At 41.8% G+C, this 25,802-nt stretch overlaps 2 protein-coding genes and 1 long non-coding RNA gene across 4 annotated transcripts in view; 1 reads left to right on the forward strand and 2 right to left on the reverse strand.

Moving 5' to 3' along the window:
• LOC133660046 (rap guanine nucleotide exchange factor 5-like) overlaps positions 1-416 on the reverse strand; it is a 40,881-nt gene extending 40,465 nt beyond the window's left edge. For both annotated transcript variants that reach the window (XM_062063101.1, XM_062063103.1), the window contains exon 1: positions 63-416. In XM_062063101.1, coding sequence (XP_061919085.1) covers positions 63-242 — 180 coding nt within the window. In that variant the 5' untranslated portion in view covers positions 243-416. The remainder of the gene's footprint in view (positions 1-62) is intronic.
• LOC133660048 (uncharacterized) lies at positions 71-24,664 on the forward strand. The gene is made up of 5 exons (XR_009827759.1): positions 71-306; positions 13,957-14,248; positions 17,609-21,864; positions 21,953-22,080; positions 23,905-24,664. It is a non-coding gene; the product is annotated as an uncharacterized LOC133660048 (long non-coding RNA).
• Positions 12,917-22,386, reverse strand: si:ch211-254p10.2 (solute carrier family 40 member 1). Its single transcript, XM_062063105.1, has 9 exons — positions 22,244-22,386; positions 21,963-22,096; positions 21,814-21,881; positions 18,593-18,752; positions 18,180-18,295; positions 17,910-18,036; positions 17,578-17,832; positions 15,819-16,493; positions 12,917-14,349 (listed from the first exon to the last, which is right to left on the reverse strand). Exons 2-9 carry the CDS (start codon positions 22,063-22,065, stop codon positions 14,090-14,092), a joined length of 1,764 nt encoding a protein of 587 aa, XP_061919089.1. The 5' UTR covers positions 22,066-22,096; positions 22,244-22,386; the 3' UTR covers positions 12,917-14,089.
• Positions 24,665-25,802: the final 1,138 nt, after the last annotated feature.

Raw genomic sequence — 25,802 nt, forward strand, 5'->3', positions numbered from 1 at the left:
TCACACACATTTCTGTTGTTTACCAAGCTTGCCAAAGTAGCTGAATTGTCTGTGTTGCTCACCTCAGTTGTCCTCTCCGGGGCCTTGCTGTGATTCTGCAAGAAGCGGCAGCCGTCCTTAGCCAGTCTCTGGACCATCCCTAGCTTGGACAAATCCTCCTTATCGTGCAGGATGCACATGCTGCCCGGCGGCAGTGTAGGGGACACAGAGAACACGTACCTCAGACCACAGTCCCACGACATCACTGCCTTCCCAACCAGGACAGAAAAGAGCAAAGCCGATGACTAGGAGCTGCTTTGCAAGGAGGTGAGCTGCTTTAAAATGAGCTTTAGGTGCAGGCTTTTGACTGTCAGTGGCGCCTAAGTCAATCTAAGTTTGTCTTTGTAGGGTAGAATCCCATGGAAGCCAGGTTAGGTATGAGAGTGAATGACAAAACTCCCTCTCGCTCAACCCTTTCCTTTCACTACATCCAGTAGGGAGGGGAGGGAGTTGGGAAACAGGGCAGGTTCAGGAAACATCTGGCTAGCCAAACTGACCCAAAAAGGAAGTTTGAAAATCTCTTGAATGCGGGAGGGCGTCTCGATTCAGGAGTGGGCAGGGCACATTGTACTAGAAGGTCACCCTTGAAAAATTTGTTTAGTTGGGCAAACAATAAACTAAGCAAATGTCACACATGATTTAAAATGTGTGCATGTCACAGATTAGCTACAGTAGGATTATATTGGCCCTAAAGTCATTATTCCATAAAGCAGACAGACACTTTCTTGATTAATGCATGCTTTTTTGTGATGAATTCATGTTTTTTGTGTTTTTATAGTAAATATATGTGTGGTACAGTATATAATCCAGTGATTCTAATTCATTTTCTGTAAAAAAAACAAAAAACCCTGTAGGGGACAGATATTTCTCCAACCCCCTGAATGTAATTTGTATTAAAAACTTGATAATATCTGCAATGAGGTGGTGACTTGTCCAGGGTGTATCCTGTGTTCCGTCCGAATGCAGCTGGAGTAGGCTACACCACCCTCACGACCCCAAGAGGGACAGACGGTAGAAAATGGATATATGGAACTTGATAATATTTAAATATTCATCTGTACCATGCACTGTGAGTTACATTCTTTATATAATCACCCTATTATCAAAGTAATAAAATGAGCTGAGTTTATATACAATAACTTAAACCAATTTCCATGTTAAGTTTATTAAGTCAATTCATAATATTTGAACAAGACTTTTTTCAGTCTGGGATTCGCAATACACAGAAAAAAGAGCAATCAATTCACTGGGTTGTGCATTTTTATAAAGCTAACACAGTAACATTAAAATGTTTAATACTGTACACATTAGTCACTTTTCAGGTTTCTCATTTTATTGCTTTCCAAAAAGAGCTATGATTCTTTTGTTTTGTGCAAAGTGGCAACAATATTGCTTATTTGTATCTAATCAAAAGGGATAAAAGTGCATATTTCCATTTACTTTCCCAGAACATACAATGCATCCAAATACATTCAAACAACAATTCAAACTGTCAACTGCTGTTCATCAGTTTGAGCATTTTTTATAAAACACAATTAACCTTTATTTATTATGTCAAACCTTGTTTCACATCATTTGTCTGTTTTATATGAACATATTCAACCTTTGCACTTTTCCATCACTCTGCCAGATGCACAGAAAATCTACAACAACAACAAAAGCAGATGATTCAGCTCATATTTAGTGGCTGCAGTGAGCCCTTTTTGCACTGCACATCCTTTCAAATCTGGGCTTCAGACTTGATATTGCTACTCATAACGTTTGCTGGGATTTGGACTTTGTTTTTTATTGTGGCGGCAGTACAAAAAAAAAACTTAGGAAGAGATAGGATTTAATAGGTAGTAGAATGGCGTAAACACACCTGTCATTCCTCATTTCCTACTGTAGTTACAGTGAACCCAAGGGCTGCTTATGCTTTGTCATACTTTCAGTCTTTTTTTATTCTGGTTAATATCACTTTTTTCCTTGCCTCTAACGATGACTTATTTTCCTTTTAATTGCCGTCACAAACGTCTTTATATTTCCGCCTTCGTTAGCTACAGTATGTACACATGTGTTTCTGTGTCCTTACTACCTACTGCGGTGATCAAAGAGCGTGTTGATGAGATTGAGCAAAGTTGCCATCTAACTGCGGGCTTGTCTATTGTTCTAACATGCATAGTAGAGTGTAGAGACACATAATGACAATCTCCCCTACTGCTTGTGACCCCTCATGGGTTCACTACTACTACTACTATGAGAAACATGGAAATACTCAATTTGATATTATATGATATATGTTTGTAAGTTTGGCTCATGGTAAAGAAACTAGTGTCTAATTTGGAGCTTAAGCTAGAAATGTTTATTATAATAGAAAGCCATAATTGATACAATATTCTTCTCTTTGTGGCGGACCGCAAATAGATTTTGCGTTACCTTTTAAAAGGGAACTGAATTTTTTTTTTTTTTTGCCAATCATTCACAATCATGATGAGAGACAAGAAGACAAAAGGTTTTTTGAGTTTTTTTGGGTTTTTTTGCTTTCTAATTTGTAAAAATCGGCTTGCTCTTTAAATCACTTTAAAAATGCATCCAAAAACCGCCAACAATACTTCATTGTTGTTCCATAACCTGTATAATAACCAAGCTGTAGCGACATTGTTATTGTAAGAACCAACACGAATGAACTGTTTATCAAGCGTAGTAACAAATCGTCTTGCGAAGGCATGCTACAGCATTAGCCGTAAGATAGCTGCTGCAAGAGGTAAGCTAGCTTTTGTGTCAGCAGCTGAATCGCTTTAAGTTTGTAATGTACAACACAATGCGATAGGACACTAATTTGTATTGACTGAAAAACATGAGCAATTATATGACATTGTCTGTAAAGCATTAGCCCACATATCATGTTTTGTTTGTACACAGATAGCTAGACAATGCATGTAGTCGTACTAGCAAGCATGATGTATCATGATAAATATTATAATGACTCACTCGATGTGCAGTTGTCTGTTTCGTCTAGTTGGCCAGGAAAACATTTTTCAAGTTGACTTTGAGTAAGCACGCCATTTCTGTCAGCATAACTTGGCTCCATGTTCCACATTTACAGCGTCAAGTCGTGCCATTTCACACTCTTGGCTTCGGTCTGGTCCAATGTTTCAGCCTCGTTGTGCTCGCTAAGCTTCTGTAACCGACAGTTTATCCTCTGTATATTAAGGTTAAAAAAGATCAGGTTTTGAATCCTCAATTGATCAGAAATAGTCGTCTTCGTTGTCTGTTACCTAGAGAGAGAGAGAGAGAGAGAGAGAGAGAGAGAGAGCGTATATATACCGTAATTTCCGGACTATAAGCCGCTACTTTTTCCCCTCGTTCTGGTCCCTGCGGCTTATACAAGGGTGCGGCTTATTTGCGGCCTGTTCTTCTCCGACACAGACGAAGAGGATTTCGGTGGTTTTAGTACGCAGGAGGAAGACGATGACACAATGATTAAAGACTGACTTTTCATATACCGGTAGGCTGGTTATTTTGATAACGTACAGGCGAGCACTTTGTATTACTTTGCACCGTTGTATTATTTGTACTCTGCACAAATGCTGTTTGCCATGTCAAAGATGTGAAAGTTTGATTGAATGATTGAAAGATTTATTGTTAATAAATGGGACGCTTTGCGTTCCCAAACAGTCATCTCTGTCCCGACAATCCCCTCAGTGGTAGCAGGAACCCCTATATACTACGGTAATTACACATCAAAACCCTGCGGCTTATAGTCGGGTGCGGCTTATATATGGAGCAATCTGTATTTTCCCCTAAATTTAGCTGGTGCGGCTTATAGTCAGGTGCGGCTTATAGTCCAGAAATTACGGTACATACACCCCGCGACCCCAAAAGGGACAAGCGGTAGAAAATGGATGGATGGATATAAACATACATACATACAGTTGCAGTGTGTATATAAAACGTTGATGGAGGGTTTTGAAATTGTTCTGGCGGGCGTTGAAGGCTACTATGGTGATTCGCATTAGCCGCATTTTGCAAGCGTTCTTTACCATCTTTAGAATCCTAAAAAAAAAAAGATGTGTGTTCTTATCTCTCACAATGATTGTGATCGATAAACAAAAATCCAAAAAAGTGCAGTTCTCCTTAAGTTTATGTAAAGACTCTTTGTTTAAAATATTTTACTTGGAAAGTGTCCCTTCCTTTTGTTACAAAAGGGAATTCCATTCTCTTTTCCGTTTTCTATCTTTGCAGAAGTCATTGCTGATGTGAGTTTTTTTCCAACGCTTTAAGGCAGTGCTTATTAATCATTTTCTTCTGCTACGCCCCCCTTAAGATAAATACATTTTGCGCCTTTCCAACTCTCCGCCGCGACTGTCAAATTGTAAAAGTAGGCTGCTGCATAACATTTGATCCTTATTAACATTTTATCCATATTAACATTAAAGAAAACAAACAAAAAAAGAAATATACATGAACTTAAAACAAAGAATAACTTTTATAACATAGTTTTTTAGTCTGTAACAGAAAAGATTTAGAGTGCATCAATTAGCCTGACATTAAAAAAGAATATATCATTATTCAAACTATAAACATTTTTGGCCGACTTGAACCATTTGATACTGAAAATAAAATGTAATAAACTAAAATATTAATCAATTCAAATTGATCGGCGACACTAACTCAGGAACACAATATATAAAACATGTTAACCAATGAAACAAAAATAAATAAAACAATTTGTGCTGATTGTTTTTTTTTTACCAAAATGATGAAGTCAGGATTAATGGCTACAGTGACAACGTTTTGTGGTGCACAACTTTTCAAAGCGGGGTTCATTTTGAGAAGAACTTCTTTATTTTGAAGCATTAAGTATGTGTGATGTTTTATGGATGTTACTGTATGATGTCATTAAAATCAAGAATGGCAGTTGTGCCATTCTAGTAGTGTATCTTTTACATTATTTCCCAGAAGGTTGTTATCATTTTCAAATGCAAATGTTAACAGTTAAGCTCGCAGTGTCAATAAAAATTACATGCACATGTGTCATTGCTGATTATGCAAATTAGATGATGACTATGCACTCTCATTGAGCTTCATAATTTTACACATTTGAAAATCACAAAATTCGACTACCCTTTACATAATTGATTGTCCAATCAAGGGCTCCTAATAATCCTAAAATTACCAGACAGTGGTGACAGCGCTCTTTCCCGGTGAATTAAATTAACTTAATTAAGGCAAAAGGAATAGTACTACTTGCAGCCACAGCGATATTCGATAATGGTGACATAACTGTACGTTTGGTGATCATCTCAACTTGCTAGTTAAATGAAAGGTTTCGTGTTAATTAGGTGGTTACATAAAAAAACGATCATTGCGACGTTACATACTGTAGACTGACCAAGGGCAGTTATTATTCCCACATGACCATTTTATCTTTTATCCTTCTAAGGGTTTCCACAACTGTCAGCAGTGAGATGCTTGACTGGCTCCTTGCAAGGCTATTCAGTTTGTGCTGGTGAGCCAAACTGTTGACTCAACAAAATGGGAAATGAGAACATATCCTCAATTCCTACTTCCATCATATTTAGTTTTTTATCTGACACCATTCATTCTTTAGTTTTCATAGACTTCATATTCATTAGACTCCTGTCTACACAATCGAGCAATAGAGCACAGTGGAGCATCTCTAAGGTGGTTGGCCTCTGAATTGTTCATGTTTAGAACATTTTCCCATTGGAAGTAAAATAATTGTATTTGTTCCAGGGTCAAACCATATTTATCATAATGCACAGATAACTGTAAAAACATTTTTACTTTACTGGAAATCAACTGCTGTTTTGAAAAAGTATTTTTCTTCTTCTTCTTGGTTTTCTTCTTTTTCTTTTTCTTCATTTTTTTGTTTTTAATTTATTTGTTTTCTTGTTTTTCTTGTTTTCCTTCTTTTTCTTTTTCTCTGTCTTCCTTTTTTCGTCTTTGTCTTTTTCTTTTTCTTCTTGTTTTTCTTGTGAAGTGAAGTGAGTCATATTTACGTAGCGCTTTTTCAACTCAAAGCGCTTTACACAATGAAACCCATTATCCACATCTTAAGCAACATATAAACCAGTGTGGGTGGCGCAGGGAGCAGGTGGGTAGAGTGTTTTGCCCAAGGACACAATAGCAGTGACTAGGATGGGGGAAGCGGGAATTGAACCTGGAACCTTCAAATTCCTAGCACGGCCGCTCTACCAACTCAGCCACCACCCTGTCTTCTTCTTCTTATTATTATTATTATTATATTATTATTATTATTATTATTATTATTCTCCTTCTCCTTTTTCTTCTTCTTCTTCTTGTTCTTCTCCTCCCTTTTCTTATTGTCCTTCTTCTCCTTGTTTCCCTCTTTTGTCTCCTTCTCCCCGTTCTTCTCTTTCTATCTCCTCCATCTTTATCTTCTTCTACTTGTCTTTCTTCTTCTACTTCCACTTCTTTTTTCTTCTTTGTTTGCTTCTCCATCTTCTCATCCTCTTTTTTACTCCTCCTACCCGTTCTCCTCCTTCTTCTATACTCCTCCTCCTTCTTCTTCTCTGTGTCATTCTTCTTTTACTTCTTTTCCTTGTCCTCCTTCTACGTCTTCTCCTCTGTTTCCTCCTTCTCCTACACCAACTCCTACTTTTAGTCCTACTTTTTATTGTACTTACTTCTATTTCTTCTACTACTTACAGTATATTTGTACTTCTTTTTCCACTTCTTTTTTTTTTTCACTTGTTTGTTCTTTACCACCACTGCTACCCACACAAAAACACAAAGACAAAGCAATACTGAAATGATGTCTCACCAGTTTCTTTTTTTGTAAAATTGTACCACCTCATAGACATCCTCCCAATGGGACCGCTATTGTACAATAACTTGTAATACTGCTTCACACCTCTTCCAAGTACAGTATACGATCCTACTCCCCAATTTAGCTCATTGGCCTTGAATAAGTGCCAACAACCTTGTTATTTATGCTTTTTCTGCAGCTACAACGCTTTGTAGTGGGGCAACTCCAGTCGTAATGTGCCACCACTGACCTAGTTTTGCGATTAAATGAATTGCAAAGTGAAATGCCTAAAGTCAGACTTATTAGCGTGTGCACTTTAATCAGGGAGTAGCAGGAAAAGCATCAGGGATACTGTAGGCCTGCAGCATAGGAAGCAGGAGGAAGTGATGAAAGCTTCTTGCAGTATTTCAGTAAAAACCCAAATATTTCTACCTCTTGATGTCATCCCTGAATTTAAATTATGATGAACTATGGGTCCTTTTACACCATTGTTTAATTACATACAGTAGAGCTGGCTGTGTTATTGGGTTTGCATGAAAATGACTATTTTTGTCAACTGATATTCATGATTATTATTTATGACAATGGCTGTATTTTTAACATCTGAGCCCAACTGCTTTGAAATGATTTAATAAATAGAATTTTCCAGGCAATATGTGTTGCATTCAACTTAGTTTATTGGCCATGTTGATGGAACACTTAACTCATTGTTATATCCATCCATCAATTTCCTACCGCTTGTCCCTTTAGGGATCGCAGGGGGTACAGGAGCCTATCCCAGCTGCACTCGGGTGGAAAGCAGGGAACACCCTGGACAAGTCGCCACCTCATTGCACATTTTTATATCTTTAATAGGAAAAACATTAAGAAACAAAGACTTCCAATGTTTGCAGTGCTGGTACAAACTGAGCAGTTCTGACTGTCCTTGTTCTTCTTCTGACTTAAGCTTTGTTCCTTAACAAAATCATATTTAGTGTTGATTTGTATTTTACTACGCACACAGTATCTTAAAAGTGAAAATCCTATTATAGCTGGAGCCCCCCAAAAAATGAATAATAAGTACAACCTACAAAGTCTAATAGGAAATAATGCAAATTAAAATGAACTGTTCCATAGTCAAACTGTCGCCATCATACTGTTAAACCTTGTTCAAATGTGAAGATAATACTTTAAGTAACTTATTGGCATTGTTAACTGTTATACAATTAGAAAAAACTGCTGCATAGTACCGCTATAACATAAAATAATTATCTGTTTTGCTGAATTTGTAACGACCGGGTCGCATCGTGGTACGAGGTGTTCTCCCAAGGATGCAGACGGGCTCGGACACAGCTTGCAGGTAGGAAAAATGATTTATTGAAGAACTAAATCAGACAGGAAAAAACAAAACGACTAGCGTGGGAGCTAGCAAGCAAAATAATGTAGCATGAGAGCTAGCAGGAAACAAAGTGGTCGTAACTTGTTGCATGAAAGCAAATTAGGAAGCCAGGCAGAGTGCTGCCCGGGTGAAGACTAAATAGCCCTCTGATTAGCGCTCGGGCAACAGGTGCGCGTCCCGAAACGCTAACCAGAGGCAGGTGAGCAAAATCTGCCGTCATGGCAACAGAAACAAAACACACGTGACACTAAACTGTAAACAAACGGTGATCCGAGCAGCGGATCCTAACAGTACCCCCCCCTAAAAGGACAGATTCCAGATGTCCCTTGAAGAAAAAAAAACAACAAAAAAACAACTGGAACCCAAAAAAAACAAGCAATAGTTCACGAGTCAAGGGCGGGCGGGGGGGTGACTTGGTGGTGGGTCGCCAGGCCACGTGTCCCCGAATCCACCGGGGAAGGGTCAGGTGGCGGCGGCGAATGGAACGCCGCCGCCGCTGGCGAGGCGGGCGAGGCGGGCGACCACGGTAAGGCCACATTCGTGGCCGCCGAGAAGGTGGGCGTGAGTGGCGCCAGAATCTCAGCAGCCTCTGAGTCCTCTGAGAGAGCTGCTTGCGCAGCCGGACCACTCGAGGTCGCTGAGACGTCGCCGTGGAAGCGGTAGGAGTCGACGTCGCCGTGGCAGCCGGAGGAGTCGACGTCGCTGTCGTGGCAGCCGGAGTCGCTGTCGTGGCAGCAGGAGTCGCTGTCGTGGCAGCCGGAGTCGCTGTCGTGGCAGCCGGAGTCGCTGTCGTGGCAGCCGGAGTCGCTGTCGTGGCAGCCGGAGTCGCTGTCGTGGCAGCCGGAGTCGCTGTCGTGGCAGCCGGAGTCGCTGTCGTGGCAGCCGGAGTCGCTGTCGTGGCAGCCGGAGTCGCTGTCGTGGCAGCCGGAGTCGCTGTCGTGGCAGCCGGAGTCGCTGTCGTGGCAGCCGGAGTCGCTGTCGTGGCAGCAGGAGTCGCTGTCGTGGCAGCCGGAGTCGCTGTCGTGGCAGCCGGAGTCGCTGTCGTGGCAGCCGGAGTCGCTGTCGTGGCAGCCGGAGTCGCTGTCGTGGCAGCCGGAGTCGCTGTCGTGGCAGCCGGAGTCGCTGTCGTGGCAGCCGGAGTCGCTGTCGTGGCAGCCGGAGTCGCTGTCGTGGCAGCAGGAGTCGCTGTCGTGGCAGCAGGAGTCGCTGTCGTGGCAGCAGGAGTCGCTGTCGTGGCAGCAGGAGTCGCTGTCGTGGCAGCCGGAGTCGCTGTCGTGGCAGCCGGTGCTGGTGCGAGAACCAGTCGTGGTGCAGGTGCTGGTGCGAGAACCAGTCGTGGTGCAGGTACTGGTGCGAGAACCAGTCGTGGTGCAGGTACTGGTGCGAGAACCAGTCGTGGTGCAGGTACTGGTGCGAGAACCAGTCGTGGTGCAGGTACTGGTGCGGGGACCAGTCGTGGTGCAGGTACTGGTGCGGGGACCAGTCGTGGTGCAGGTACTGGTGCGGGGACCAGCCGTGGAGCAGGTACTGGTGCGGGAACCAGCCGAGGTGCAGGTACTGGTGCGGGAACCAGCCGAGGTGCAGGTACTGGTGTGGGAACCAGCCGAGGTGCAGGTACTGGTGTGAGAACCAGTCGAGGTGCAGGTGGCCTAGCTGGCGGTTGCGGCTTAGCAGGCCGAAAAACCGGTGGTGGCGGCCGGGCAGGAGGTTGTGGCTTAGCCCGCCGAAGGACAGGTGGCGGTGGCCGAGCAGGAGGTTGCGGCTTAGCACGCCGTTGTGCCACCCCACTCGCACAGCTCCCAGTACTAGCCCCCCCCTCAAAAAGCGGATCCCAGACGCGTTCCTTGCGGATTGGAACCGTCTTCAAGGGTGGGTGGAGGGTGGTCTGGGGGAGGGCAGAATCCTCTCCTCTAAATTGTCCAAAATGTCTATTGTCACCCCCCACTTGAGACTGGGACTGACTAGATTTAGTCCTTAAAAAAATGTCCTGATAATGTTTTATTGCAGAATTAAAGTCACTTGAAAATGGCTGGCAGGAAGAATTGACATAATGTCTAAAAAAGTCTCTGTCTATGACGTCATCCAAAATGGACGGGACAACGTCATCAAGCGGCGTGTCATCAGGGGGTGCCGACGGAATGACGTCATAGCTGCAGTCCCAGTGATTGACAGGCCAGTCATAACAGTCTTCGGTAAGGTAGTTGATGGGATTAACAGACCTTTGAAGAGGGAAATCTTGGGCTGAATGTAGCTTGCTGTGTACCGGCGGAGGAGTCTGTGGGAGTGGCGCGTCTTTGCAGCGAAGTGAAGACCTCGTTGGCGGCTTCCGTCTTCGCTGACGCGTCCGGTGGTGCGGAGGTGTGGCGATGTCCTCGGGCCAAACGGAGTGGATTGGGACCAACCTTCCGTTAGGACCCCATATCAGGTCCTGGCGCTCCGAAGGGGAATAGCGGAGAGTCTCCGCCTCCATCGCTCGCAACACCATCCACGCACCTTCGTCCCTCTCCTCCGACATGCTCGCTGCGAGAGAACTTCTTCTTGCTGGCTTCCTACTGTAACGACCGGGTCGCATCGTGGTACGAGGTGTTCTCCCAAGGATGCAGACGGGCTCGGACACAGCTTGCAGGTAGGAAAAATGATTTATTGAAGAACTAAATCAGACAGGAAAAAACAAAACGACTAGCGTGGGAGCTAGCAAGCAAAATAATGTAGCATGAGAGCTAGCAGGAAACAAAGTGGTCGTAACTTGTTGCATGAAAGCAAATTAGGAAGCCAGGCAGAGTGCTGCCCGGGTGAAGACTAAATAGCCCTCTGATTAGCGCTCGGGCAACAGGTGCGCGTCCCGAAACGCTAACCAGAGGCAGGTGAGCAAAATCTGCCGTCATGGCAACAGAAACAAAACACACGTGACACTAAACTGTAAACAAACGGTGATCCGAGCAGCGGATCCTAACAGAATTATTGCCTTCTATGAAGATTTTATGTATTAAGGTCCTTAACTACTAAAGGTTTCCATACTTAAAAACACATGCAAACTTGATAGCGCACACAATGCTAATCTACTCAATGAGCGCAATCCCTTTAACGTGTCTGTTTTCATGTAGAACGCCCACATTAATGGGAGGATAAGATGCAAATATCTCTTGGCCTTCACATTGTGATATATCAAGACTAAAAGTATTTTGTGTCTATATCTCGCATGTCTAAAAAGTCAGTGCAAACTGGCACAGTTACGCACAAAAAGAAGGTAATCGCAGACAATGGAGAGAGAGAATATTCCTTGTGTGCATGTCAACATACTTGGACTGTCAGAAAAAAAAAATATCAGACATATTGTTTGTTCAGCAACGACGTTTTATAATGTTATAGCTGCTAGATGACTTAAGGGGCCAATTAAAACAAATTGAATTTATTTGTTCTGGTGACAGCTGGTGGTTTTTTTTAATGAGTTATTTCATTTAGGGGGATGTACAGTATTATCATAATCTCCTGTATTAAAAAAACGTCTTGCAATATGCATTTTCTTGCGAATGGATAATTCCAAATGCAGCATCACAACACTGCAGCGCCTGTCAGTGTGCTAAAAGCAGGTTTTCTTGTCTAGATTACACTTCAATATAGCCCAAAAGGTGATACATATTATATTTGCATGCTGCAAGTCAACAGGGGTTAGCAAAGTGTGCCTCACAACACAAAAGTCCTCGGTTCGATCCTGGGCTCGGGATCTTTCTGTGTGGCGTTTGCATGTTCTCCCCGTGACTGCGTGGGTACCCTCCGGGTATTCTGGCTTCCTCCCACCTCCAAAGACATGCACCTGGGGATAGGTTGATTGGCAACACTAAGTTGGCCCTAGTGTGTGAATGTGAGTTTGAATGTTGTCTGTCTATCTGTGTTGGCCCTGCGATGAGGTGGTGACCTGTCCAGGGTGTACTCCGCCTTCTGCCCAGCTGAGATAGGCTCCAGCACATCCCGCGACCACCGTAAGGGACAAGCGGTAGAAAATGGATGGAAAATGGATGGAAGTCAACAACATTGAATTGGAAGTGAATGAGTGTCACCATGGTAACAGCTGTTATACATGCAAACATATCATTTAAGTAGGGCGGTTTGCACCACTTATTATCAATTCCACACACTGAGTAGATTACCCACTAATAGTACATGCAACTTTATAGTTTGTACACACACTTGTTATTTGGATCAAAGTAGATCAGAATCAGAATCTGCTTTATTGGCCAGGTATGTTAAACACAAAAGTAATTTGACTCGATAGAATGTGCTCTCTTGGTCAATGTAATGTAGATCAGGCTGTATGTGTATAATAAGTATATTTATGTGACCATCTGCTTGTTAAAATCGAATTGTGTCTGTAGTTGAAAGTTTTCCGATGCGAAATACTCCCTTTTTGGTTCTAGGGTTATCATCACATTTTGTTGTCACAAAAAAATCCCTTCTGAAAAAGTACAACAGTAGTTAAACAGACACCTCACAAGATATCCTGACATCTCATGTGATGATGGTTTGAAGTTGCATGATCCAAAATTCCGTCTGGATTTTAAACCATAAATATTTAAGGATTTTTACCTTTTGCCATTTAACTCCAAAGTATGAGTAAAATTCTGAGAGAACGTCCTTCTTAATGAGTCTTTATTATATATTCTGATGTATCATTCTAAAACAAGTACTGTATTGACAACACACAGTACATAGAGGTGACAGGCAAATGTTACAAATAAATTGCAGAGAGGTGATGCTGGTTGTGTACATGACACAGCTATGGAGACATACATTAGAGCAGAAAGTTGTCGCCCGACAATCTTGTTGCCCTTTGTTGAGGTAAGGCAATGCTGACTTCATATGAAGTAGAAAATAGGAGTAATATAGCTTGTGTTGATTTGGTGAAAAATCTCACCTTCATATGTGATCATCCACAGAGACACAAACCAGGGGGAAGGACATGTTTAGTCATTTGATAAGGGAAGCTGCCTTTCTGATTTTTCGCATGTAATTCCCTGCATGTTCCTTTTTTTGGACATCTTTGAATATTTCAAAGGAGGCGCATTCTTCAACACTTCTACCAAGTTATGTTGTCTTTCTTTTCTATGGATCAAAGGCTCCGTTTACACTGGACACCAAATCTGATTTTTTTGCCCTCAAGTGACACTGATTTTTGCCATTCTAAACACTCCAAAGTGCTTCAAATCTGATATTTTCACATCAGATTTGGGCCACATTAGAAGATAGTTAGAATCCTGCCTATTTCCTCTACACAACAGCCACAAGCTGATCTGTAGTGTTTAATGTTTTCTTGTGTATTACAACCTTCCTTTTTCATTCGGTCAACTTTCTTTGTTTTCACTTTATCGAACTGCGCATGCAAGTGACGTTAAAGCCACATTGTGGCCACATCGGGGCCTGAGCATATTTATACTGGAGTCTGACAAAGATCAAATTTTACTTGTAAACGGTCAGCTGGAAAAAATCGGATTTCGAATAAATCAGATTTGGTCCACTTTGGCCTGCCATGTAAACAGCGTCCAAGTTTTCCTCACAACAGTGCTTCTTGTCTCCGTCCATTCACCCTTTCATAGAAAATGCAGGATCCCTGCAGGGTTTTTAAAAGCATGTATTGAAGCCTGAATTCTGCTGTAAATTAGAGCAGGACATCTCCCCTGGAGGTTTATAGTGGCCATTTATATTCATGATAGAGTGTTGCTCTCATTCTATTGCACCTGAGTTGCGGTTTGCTATGTGTCACATGCAGGCCCTTCAGTAAGGAAGCAGCTGAGGTGAGACAGAGACACTTTCTGAAACGAATGGCAAAGTCAGGAGCCTGGACCCAAGGGAGACATTCCTTTCACGTGGTCGGGGGCTGTCACGAGGACACAACTGCTCCTTTAGGTGTCATGGCGACGTTTTCTCCTGGCTTTGTGCGCATACAGGAAGTACATAGTGTGTCCGGTGGTGATGAAGAGCACAGAAATGAGAACTAGGATGCCAAAATGCTGTGGCTGTGGAGCAGAGATGACCATTATGAAGTGGAGCAGGTCCATCAGGTAATTCATTGAGCTCTGCACCCCGTTTACAACACCTCGCTCGGACTCACAGATGGTCTCCTGTAAAAGCTGTGTGACTGTCAGGTCGAAGGACCACAGACCTGAAAATACAATAGTTGACTTTGAGTTTTGATTACCAACAATTCATACTTGGTCATATCAGAATATATGTGTGTTATTGGTAAAATGGGTAAACATTTTTGTTTTGCTCAAAAGCATTACATTTGTGCAAGCAGGGTACAGTATACTGTATTATTTATTTTAAACTATTTTGAACTAGAACTGTAATTACTTCAGGACCCAAACTAACTAAAATGCATCATTTATTATTAAAACATTGACATAAACACAGACATATCATTATGGGCTAATTTGGCAGGGCCGCCCCAGGGTAACTCGGGGCCCTAACCAGAATTATATTTGGAACCCCCTCAATTAGAAATTTATGTCACTCTTTTTTATCTATATACAACACTTTATATTTTATTGATCGAACTTGAATTTAATTAAATGCATGTTTTTACTAAAAAAGTTCATTGGGAAAAAATGTTTAATAAGTGGAAAATAACAGTTTTAACATCATTAAAACGTTTGTCCCTTTTGGTGCTGGAGCCTATCCCAGCTGCACTCAGGCAGAGAGGACAGGGTACACCCTGGACAAGTTGCCACCTCATCACAGGGCCAACACAGATAGACAGACAACATTCACACTCACATTCACACACTAGGGACCATTTAGTGTTGCCAATCAACCTAACCCCAGGTGCATGTCTTTGGAGGTGGGAGGAAGCCAGAGTACCCGGGGAGAACCCACGCAGTCATGGGGAGAGCATGCAAACATACAATGGTTTAATTCTCCCAAATCTGCTTCAATCAGAATTTAATTGCAGTACCATTATATTTTGTGACAAGCACCAACAGTGTGTGCAAAGGGAACCAGTGTGCCAGCATTGGGAATGTTGTCATCATATTCTGATCAGTGACGAAGCAGGAAAGGGCGAGAAATACGTACTCTGTCATTTATTTATATGCGATTCTTTACGCACAAAGGAGCCCAACACAGATCGCGGGCCCTATGCACAGCACATGATCTGTGTTGAGGGACGGCCGGCCATTAATCAGCGGTACAGGGTTGTCCATGACATCAAACCATCCAGCTCAAAGTTAAGTTCATTTTATTTATTTTTTTTCAGCATATTCCTAAAAACAGCAGAGAACTTCTGTCATATCCCCCTGAGAACCAGTGTCCTCTGCAGTGGATATTTGTGATCATAACAGGGCTGTTTGTCCACTGCAGAGGATGCTGGTTATCAGACATACATATTGAGATAATACGATTTTTATCTAGCGTCAACATAGTGCTGCTGTTTTTCTTTATGACTTCATATATGAAGTAACACTGTCATATATGACAGTGTTACGAATTTGGTAAAGTAAAAGTCTTAAGAGGAGGTTAAGTCTGTCTTCCTGTACTGCGCTCTCCAAAAATGGAACTTTGAGAACAATTTAGTAGAAAAACCCTGCAGTAAGGTAAATATTCCAGACTATTTGGTTGTGCATGTCCACTCACCAATGCGTGCTGTGATCACACCCAAGAACAACAGGATAATGGAGATGTAAGACTCGGGAGCACTACCAGATGGCACGTTGTCAAAAAGCACTGTGTTGTTCGTCCAGTGGATGGAGGAGCGGTCAGGTAGAAGTGGCTGATTACTGCCTCCCCTCAGAGGATAAGTGTGTTTTTGTCTTTGGCTCGCCATCCCTCCAAGCTCGGAGGAAGAGTTTGAGGTAAAGTAGGGAATCAGCAAGCTAAGATCCATGGGGCTGCCTGGGGCAAACACGGAGCACACGCACAGTAGCAAGCAGCCCAGGTGGAGGCAGCTGGAAATGATGCCGGTGTTGACCAGACCGTAATTCTTCCTCAGTCTTGTAAACATGACAGTGCCCATCAACCCCGTGATGGCCGATACACCCATCAGTAAACTGAGGAGGGAGCCGCTTATGCCCTGAGTGTAGGCGTAGCCTGTGGTGATGCAATCAAAACCTAGCACTGTTGTGTAGAGGAAAGCCAGACCCATTCCTGCCAGGAACACAGGCTGATGATAGTAGGCTTTCCATCCGTCTCTGCATGTGCTCACCAGCCAGCGAAACCTTCGGAAGCACAGGGGCAGGTAGGTGATTTCTTTTAGGTTTAGACTGGCATCGCTGTTGCCTTCTGCCAGAGTCTCAACAACTTCTCCTTCCCCTGAGGAGAAATAAGGGACTGTCATTCATTATGAAAGTATAGTGTTGTATATTGCATACTGATGATGACATCAAAACAGTTACTACTTGCACAGACCTACAAACATGAGTAAAATGTGTAATATGCAGACAAGACTACTAAATGTGGGTTTAAAATTTAAGTCCACTAGATGCACAACCTGTGTAGTAAATGTACACTTGGCTAGCGTATTTACCAGCACAGACAAATTACAGAAGTACTTCAATTTACAAGAAATTTTAGATACGAGCTGTCTCTTGGCTTATTGTTATGCTTTAAATTGAAAGCCATAATTTGAGTTACGAACCTAACCCGCCACCAATTGAAGTAGTATTTGTCACAGATAGGTGCCGTTTGGGTAATAATGAGTTCATATATTTTTATACGTTGCTGTGCCAGCTTTGTTTACACAAGAAACAAACATACATTATGATTAGACAGTTGATGTACATTTCACTTGTTGTCAACTCTAACGTCTCCGCCCGTGTGAAACAAAAACAGCTATTTCCTATTGTTATACGACAGACAAGCAACCCATAGGAGACGCGTTCAAAAGGATGCTCTCCAAGGTAAATGCGGAAAATTATTATTATATTATTTTATAAAACTACTACAGTTGTTTTTAGTACAGTATTCAAAGAATATTTTCTGCCTGAAATTAATTTTGATTTTTAAGAACTATTGTATGTTTCATATTAAAATGGTAATGTTCTAGAAGTGCCATGCACAAATTAAATTGATTTCAAAGCATTTCGGTTTTTGATTTGAGATACAAGTGTTTTGAGTTACAAGCTCTGTTGTGGAACACAATGGGCTAGTAAATTGAGGTACCGTTGTAACAGCGCCATGGTCCACAATTTCTTGCTGCAATCAAACCAAAACAACGCTACAGTGTTAAGCCTGTATTATGCTACAGTCTCCCTACATCTTGCATCTTCTCCTACAAACTCCCCGGTGACTTGATCGGTCAGCTGTTTTCACAACATAATTTATTGACTGTAGTGGTTCTCTACTCCCATGCATTGCTACAAACTGGTAGATTTAAAGTGAACTCCTGCTTGCATACCTTGTGATCCTCTCCTTCCCATTCCTTGCAGGCTGGCCTGATCCAGCTCCACCACTGGCGGTTTGATTGAAAGAGCAGGAACGATGCGGTACACCCGGGACAAGAAGAAGAACTCCACTATGAGAGACACAAGGTTCCATCCCAGGATGAAACCACATCCAACTACATTGGAGGCCAGGGTCATGACCTGCCCCACCACTAGCGGGGCCAGGATGTTAGTCACCTGATCTATCCGCCTCATCGTGGCATTCATTCCTTTTGTCAGGATCACAGAGGCCCAGGTTAATGCTTTGCGCATAACGTGGCCATTAACGGAGAGCCGGTCCTCTTACCAGCTAGGTGGCCCCGGTTGTAGCCAGTGATGACTACGATCCAGTCCCGCTGGATGGCAATTGTCAGCGCTGTGCTTGCCAGGTTTGCCACATCTGCCAGGACGATCACCACCGTATAACAAACCACCTTGCGTAAGTTTTGCGATGCAACATGTTATTAAGGAAGCACAAAAGAGTAGCCACATAGCTCACAGCACAGAGGGAATAATCACAGCTATTATCCTATCTTATCGTTGAGATACAGAAGAAAATGTTGCGTAGTCTACTCACAGTCAGCCAGCCATCCCAGATCTGCTCAATCCTTTGTTTGTATGAGAACACCAACATGAGCACAATGCTACATACTGTCACTGAGATGTTCTGGATGAAAAGAGATGCATGTGCCACTGAAAAAGATGGGGGAAAAAAAGACTTGGTGTACTGATGATATTTTCCTTTGCAAAACCTAACCCAGATCTCAGTGTCTGTGAGCCTCATGCCTTGCTGCTTGTCAGTCTAGAAATCAAATCAGGAACGGATTTATACTTGAGACGCCGGGGGGAAATGCAATTTACCACATGGTGGGATCGCAAACCAGCATGTGTCCCGGCCCCAGGATTGAGATTCACTGATTTATATCCTGCACGTCTAACAGAGTAATGTATGCTAAAGTCTGCAGGTGGCTGTGAAATTGCCACGCATACCTTTATTCCGGGGATTGCGGTCAACCCAGTCTCCAATCAAAGCTCCGAGCAGGAGGACAGAGCCAGCCACCACCAGGCCAAAGACGGCGGTCAGCAGCAAGTTACGTCCATACAGCTCAATCAGGAACACGGAGATGGCAAAATGCCACATTCGGTCACCCTGGATAAACACATAGAAGGACGTTGTAATGTAAATAGTCACTGAACGCAACAAAAAGGACATATTATTCTGCCTGAAGTTATAGTCCAGGACTAGGTTTTACTATGTTGACCTGGATATAAGACATTTTTCCTGAGAAACGGTGTCTTGAATGGGTTAGATGAGGGGTTGGCAACCTTTACTATCAAAAGAGCCATTTTTAAAATGTTATAGGCAAAGGAGTATTTTTTATATGCACATGCAGAATTAAACTCTATATTTCTATAAATATTTTAGTTGTAGGAACGTATTCATTAGGAATGTGAATCTTACATCAACTTCCGATTCCGATTATTGGGGTGACGATTCGAATCAAACACGATTCTTGATTCAACACAATTCTCGATTAAAACCGATTTTCACAATATATATATATTTTTTTTATATGAAAATTATATTAAAAACTTTTTTGTTACAGGCTACAAAATTACAATTTATTACACCACTAATTAAGGACCAAATGAAATATAACATAAGTTATACGAGACTGCAATTATCTTCCGATACTCCAAAATAAAAACAGCTAAACACAAATAATAAATAAATGTTGTATAAAGAGTCATAGATTATCCCACAAACCCTGAAAGTTCATAAAAAGACAGTGAGAGGTTTATGAATTTCTACTTTTTTCCACACTTTGAACCCTGCGGCTTATAAAACGGTGCAGCTAATTTAGAGATTTTTCTTTGCTATCGGCCATGTTTTGTATTCAACAAATAGTTTTCATAGTACACCCACAGAGACACTAAAAAGGTGTGTTATTGTTTGTGGTATAGCGCCACCTATTAGACATGGGTTGAAAATGTACTTCGTGTTTCGTTCCTTGAACCAGCATTATCCCTCCTCAGCGTTTCTGCTCGAAAGGATTCTTCATTCATCACTCCAAGCAATGTTTATAAGTTTTACAATATGACTAATATAATTCATACTTAGTAAACCGTCCCATATGTGATGTCTGTAGGAGTGTTTTTATATATCACATATCGTAATGTTATCAAGCTAGCGTTGTTAGCATTAAAGAATATGCTAACACGTTTACAAGTGTCTGGTAGTATCATCGTTCTTTTTGTATTGTTTCGGTTTCGTGAATCCCAAAACGTCACTGTGGAGTTGCTGAGTCTGTTTAGCTGATTGGAGAGCTAGCTTCCGTGGCTAGAGGGTCCATGATGCTGACTTATTTTTTGTTTGATCAGCCGTTTTACTGCCGTGTGACAGGCACCATTTGTATATATACACATATACATTCTAATTGATTTAAAAAAAAAAAAATCTATTTAGGAACGGAATGAGTAAGATTTGCGATTCTGATATGAATCACTTTTATTTTTTTCAGCACCCCTAGTGGTGTTATTTCACTTAGGGTTTGCGTACTCAAGAAGCTGACGTCTTTCTCTGACGTCTCAATTACGACACTCACACCCTCTCTTTTCTTTGCCTTCCTTACGTTCATCCAATCACCAACCAGGACACATTCATGGCCTCATTGGCAAGAGAAAATTATATAACTATTTTAGAAACTTCTCCCCAAAGGAGTGTATCGGATGCCGGCTGGGGAAGTTGTGCAGCAGTATGATGGTGAACATCACTCCCTGACGCCTTAAGAGTCATCAGTCAATGAGCTGACAGCTCAGATTTTTGGCTTCTTGCCTACAACGCTATCGTCTCACAATCTGCTAAAGCCAGAAAGAAAGGCAGAATGCTTTTTAAGGACCCTCTGCAAAAATGTGAGTCTCCCACAAGGTTTTTGAACTGAACCAGCCCAAATAATGAAAAAGAGAGCACTTAAAATGGAATCTTGAGGAACACCAGTAATATAATTAAGAAGTTGAACAAATGACTACTGACTCCATGTGAAGTAAACGAGCTACTGCAACACATTAGTTACATAAATCACATTACAAAAAAAAATGTATACTGCCAAAAAGAAGAGGACTTAAAGGGTTGCCTTGAGGAAGTTTAGAACCGAGTGTTCTACCTCTGTTTGTTAGCAAGGTTAAAGGCCTACTGAAATGAAATGTTCTTATTTAAACGGGGATAGCAGGTCCATTCTATGTGTCATACTTGATCATTTCGCGATATTGCCATATTTTTGCTGAAAGGATTTAGTAGAGAACATCGATGATAAAGTTCGCAACTTTTGGTCGCTGATAAAAAAGCCTTGCCTGTACCGGAAATGGCGTGACGTCACAGGTTGTGGAGCGCCTCACATCTGCACATTGTTTACACTCATGGCCACCAGCAGCGAGAGCGATTCGGACCGAGAAAGCGACGATTACCCCATTAATTTGAGCTAGGATGAAAGATTTGTGGATGAGGAAAGTGAGAGTGACGAATTAGAGTGCAGTGGAAGCGATTCAGATAGGGAAGATGCTGTGAGAGGCGGGTGGGACCTGATATTCAGCTGGGAATGACTAAAACAGTAAATAAACACAAGACATATATATACTCTATTAGCCACAACACAACCAGGCTTATATTTAATATGTCACAAATTAATCCGCATAACAAACACCTCCCCCCTCCCGGCCATATAACCCACCAATACAACTCAAACACCCGCACAACACACCCAATCTGAACTCGGCGGCCAGAATAGTGTCATTCTTGAGCCGGATTTGGCCCCCGAGTTGCCAGTTTAATAACACTGCTTTGGGGCCATTGTAGTTCAATGATTTAGATTATAATGTAAGAAACAAAAGAATAGAAATTGTTCCTCACAGTAGTGCCAAATTGTACTTCATCATCACGTCTTCCTTCCTTCCTTGGGTGTGTGAGTGTGGCTGCGTGTGTGTTTGAGTGTGTGTGTAGTTGAGTGCGCGTGTGCATGCATGCATGTGTGTGTGTGTGTGTGTGTGTGTGTGTGTGTGTGTGTGTGTGTGTGTGTGTGTGTGTGTGTGTGTGTGTGTGTGTGTGTGTGTGTGTGTGTGTGTGTGTGTGTGTGTGTGTGTGTGTGTGTGTGTGTGTGTGTGTGTGTGTGTGTGTGTGTGTGTGTGTGTGTGTGCGCGTAGGAGATGATGCTTACCCACATTGACAACGCTCCACTAACATAGATGAGGAACTTGGGACCCTTGAGGTAGATAAGCGCTGAACCTTACAGGAATTGCATAGAAAAGGAATGGCGGCTTTTCAGATATGATGCAACATGTTGTTTGTGTTGATAGGTAAGCTCACCTGGTATACTCCTGGCTTTTTTGGCTCTGGCATTCCTGATGTGGTCAGGTTCGAACTCGACCACAACGCCGCCACACTGGGAGGACTCTGCTCGCTGGGACATTGCCTAGGACAGATGGTGCGCTACTTTTTTCCTATTGTAGAAACAAATTGAGTTAAAAGCATAATAAAAAAAGGGAAAAAAATCTTCACTATGTTAGATAAAATAGCATTAGCATGTCTGTAGGACACATGCAGCCTTCGTGTGATGATGACGAAAACCAAAAAGTTGGCTGTCTCACCTTTTTTTTTCCGGTGCTCCGCTCAATCCTCGCTGCTGTTTCTTGATGATGTATGTTGTGCCATGAATCCTACATTGGGAAGCTCGTCTTTCCTGAGAGCTGGAATTCAAACTGTAGTATTCTGAAAGGCTAAATAACATCACAGTGCTCAAGTGCACCATTGTATGAAAGTGCCAGAAAAGCAGAACAGGCAGCGGGACAACAAAGGCAGCCAGCATTTTCCACAGCACGTGACCCCGCGAGAGGACAATGTCACCGTCCATCCTCTCCACACAAAAAAAGGCACCGAGTAAAAAGAGACACACATGCGCATGTTGGATAAGTACATCCAGCAGGGATGATCCATATTCTACCTGGTGACAGGTTACATAATAAGTGTGTTTTATTGCACTCAATAAGAAGATAGTTACACCACTTCAGTGATGAGTGTGGCTGACACACTGATGCATGATGTGTTCCCATGATGCAACAGGCCATGATACATTACATGTTGATGCAGACATGCTTGCTGGTGCTCTGATTGCAAACGCACACAGAGCTCGTCCATCATTTTGCCTCATTTGCAAAACATAGGAAATACATGTTGTAAGCAGTACTTTATTGACCTTGAAGTTACATTGAGATAACAAATCATATGTATTGTATAAACCAGGGGTGTCCAAAGTGCGGCCCGGGGGCCATTTGCGGCCCGCAGCTAATTGTTTACCGGCCTGCCACACATTCTGCAAAAATTGCGAAATTGATAATATTGTAAAAATTAAAAAAAAAACATTTAAAATAAGTGGAATGAGGTGAAATCTAAGAAGAAAAAGTTGCAATGTTGACACAAAGCTGCCATGCAGGCTGTTTTTCTTCTTTTGTGTTTATTTTTCTTTTTTTTGCCATTGCTAAAAAAAAAAAAGACTAAAAATCTATGTTATAATGAATTATTACTTGAAAAAAATCACTTTAAAATGTTTTATGTGGAAAAAATATTGCATATATTGTGTGGTTGCCATATAAAAACATCAAAGTTTTATTTGACAAAAGAGCATAAAACAAACAAATTAGTAGTTCAAACGTAAAATCGACCGATATATCTGAAGTTGATCTCATAATTTAAGTGTTAAAAGTAAAAAAAAAACTAATAAAAATGTATCACTTTATGAGTGGGGGACCTTTTGGATCCCAAATATATTTAGTAGGATTTTCTTTAACTTTTCACTGTAATTACTCAAAAATATTAAAGACTTAAAATCAATGGTGTCCTGCATTATTGATCTTTTAAGGCTCTAAATACTAAATACTGCATATTTCAGTTTTACTATAAAAAACAAAGTTGTCTTTGACAGAAATCTTTTTTTTTTTTACTTTATATCAACCTCAAGTTGATACAGAGATTTACTGTAAGCATTAAATTAAAAAAAATAATAATAATTTGACTTATTTTTAACAGTTTATTGACTTAGACCCTTTATAGTCCCCGGGAGCCCTAAAGGTAAAAAAAAATCCATATATTTTTTAAGGTTTGAAAATGAAAAATATCAAAATGGCCCCCGCATGCTTAAATTTTTCCGTGTACGGCCCTCAGTGGAAAAAGTTTGGATACCCCTGGTATAAACAGTGGCTTTCGGTATATTTCCAAATCAGCATTATCATCAAAAATGTTTTTCTATTTTTAGGAAATGTCACCCAGAGTGGGCAGCACAGTGGTACAGGGGTTAGTGTGTGTACTTCACAATACGAAGGTCCTGGGTTCGATCCCCGGTCTCTGGGTCTTTCTGTGTGGAGTTTGCATGTTCTCCCCGTGACGGCGTGGGTTCCCTCCGGGTACTCCAGCTTCCTCCCACCGCCAAAGACATGCACCTGGGGATAGGTTGATTTTCAACACTAAATTGGCCCTAGTGTGTGAATGTGAGTGTGAATGTTGTCTGTCTATCTGTGTTGGCCCTGTGATGAGGTGGCGACTTGTCCAGGGTGTACCCCGCCTTCCGCCCAAACGCAGCTGAGATAGGCTCCAGCGCCCCCCGTGACCCCAAAAGGGACAAGCGGTAGAAAATGGATAGATGGATGGATGGATGGTCACCCAGAGTGTGTTTTTGCTCCAAAAATAGGCTTAATCATAATTTACAAATATGTGGTACTAAAACATGAAATGTCACCACAACCCAGGCTTTAAAAGTGCTATTTGCAACTTGCTTACAGTTACATAAAAAAAAAAAAAAAAGGCCTTAAAAAAACATCCAAACACCTCCATTAGGGTTTTATATACATGATGTAAGTATATATGTAATGTAGTAACAGGCTTATTTAAAATAACAATTAATATTTACATATTTAGATCATTTTAAGCATACGCAGCACATTAATTTCAAAAACGCATCATGATGTTTGCTTATTTTTTTCTTCATCACTGATTATTACTCACTGCAGACTTTATGAGACAACAAACATAATACAACATCATTGTCATGATCCGTTACCCGGATCATGGCATGATTTATGTTGGTAATGTTTCTGTTTTAGTCTCTTTCCTGGGTGCACCCTCTTTCCCTGTTTACTGTTGGTTTCCATGGGTACTGATTCTCCTCACCTGTCTTAGTTTGGCAATTAGTGTTCCCAGGTGTTTTGGTTAATCACTCCCCTTTATAGTTTCCTGTAACCCAGCAGTAGTTGCTGGGTCAATGTTTGCAATAGGCATCATTTACGTTCCCCTGGTTTTCTCCTCGCTCTTGAGATTATTCTGCCCTCAGGCATTCCCCTATTTTCACCCATGGTGACATTTTGGTTTTTGTTTAGCTCCACGCTTGCTAGCGTCCTCTGTTTTGTATTTTTGATCCCGTCTTAAAATAATTAAAATATACCTTAATCTTACCTGTACGCCGCTCCTGCTTGTTTTCTGCCTTGGAGGGAACACGACAATCGCAGCCATGCGTCGAAGACGTAACAATCCCTTACTGTACAATGTCTGCTGCCATTAGGATGCCGACTGCTGGGCTGTTCATATATTCCCATTTAGATGAAGAATGACTATAATCCTCATGAAGAAACAGGGTGGAGGGGAACAAGTGTCTTTTCTTGTCGTCCTCGCCATTTCCGGGTCCTAAATGGCTGTCAAAGTGTACCGACTTGTCCAAGTACGCCCTCAGCCATCTGCTTTTCAGGTGAGATGCATGATTTATGATCTTCAATAAATGTCTAGGGAGCAAGGAAACTAGGAAAAACCTTGGCAGTCGATCATGTCAAAATTGTACACAAGCTTGTTATCACAGCGCCATTATAAATAGTTTGCCTGCGTTAGCGCTTACAATAACAAATTCACTAATACTTGGTTAATATTCAAGTTACAAAATCTAAATAGAGTATTTTTTTTAATAGGTTTATAATTAATTCATGCAGTAGAAAATGCCGTATACAATTTGTGGGCTTCTCAATGTGACGTTAATACCAAACTGAGGTTACAAGTTGCCAATAATTTAACCCCCAGGGGACAAAAGCTGACTCTTTTGTTCTTTCAATATTTGTTGCTGTATTTTTGGACATAATTGTTGTTGTGTTCCTTCATTATTTATTGTTTTTT

The sequence above is a fragment of the Entelurus aequoreus genome, linkage group LG11, assembly GCF_033978785.1.
Source record: "Entelurus aequoreus isolate RoL-2023_Sb linkage group LG11, RoL_Eaeq_v1.1, whole genome shotgun sequence".
NCBI lineage: Eukaryota > Metazoa > Chordata > Actinopteri > Syngnathiformes > Syngnathidae > Entelurus > Entelurus aequoreus.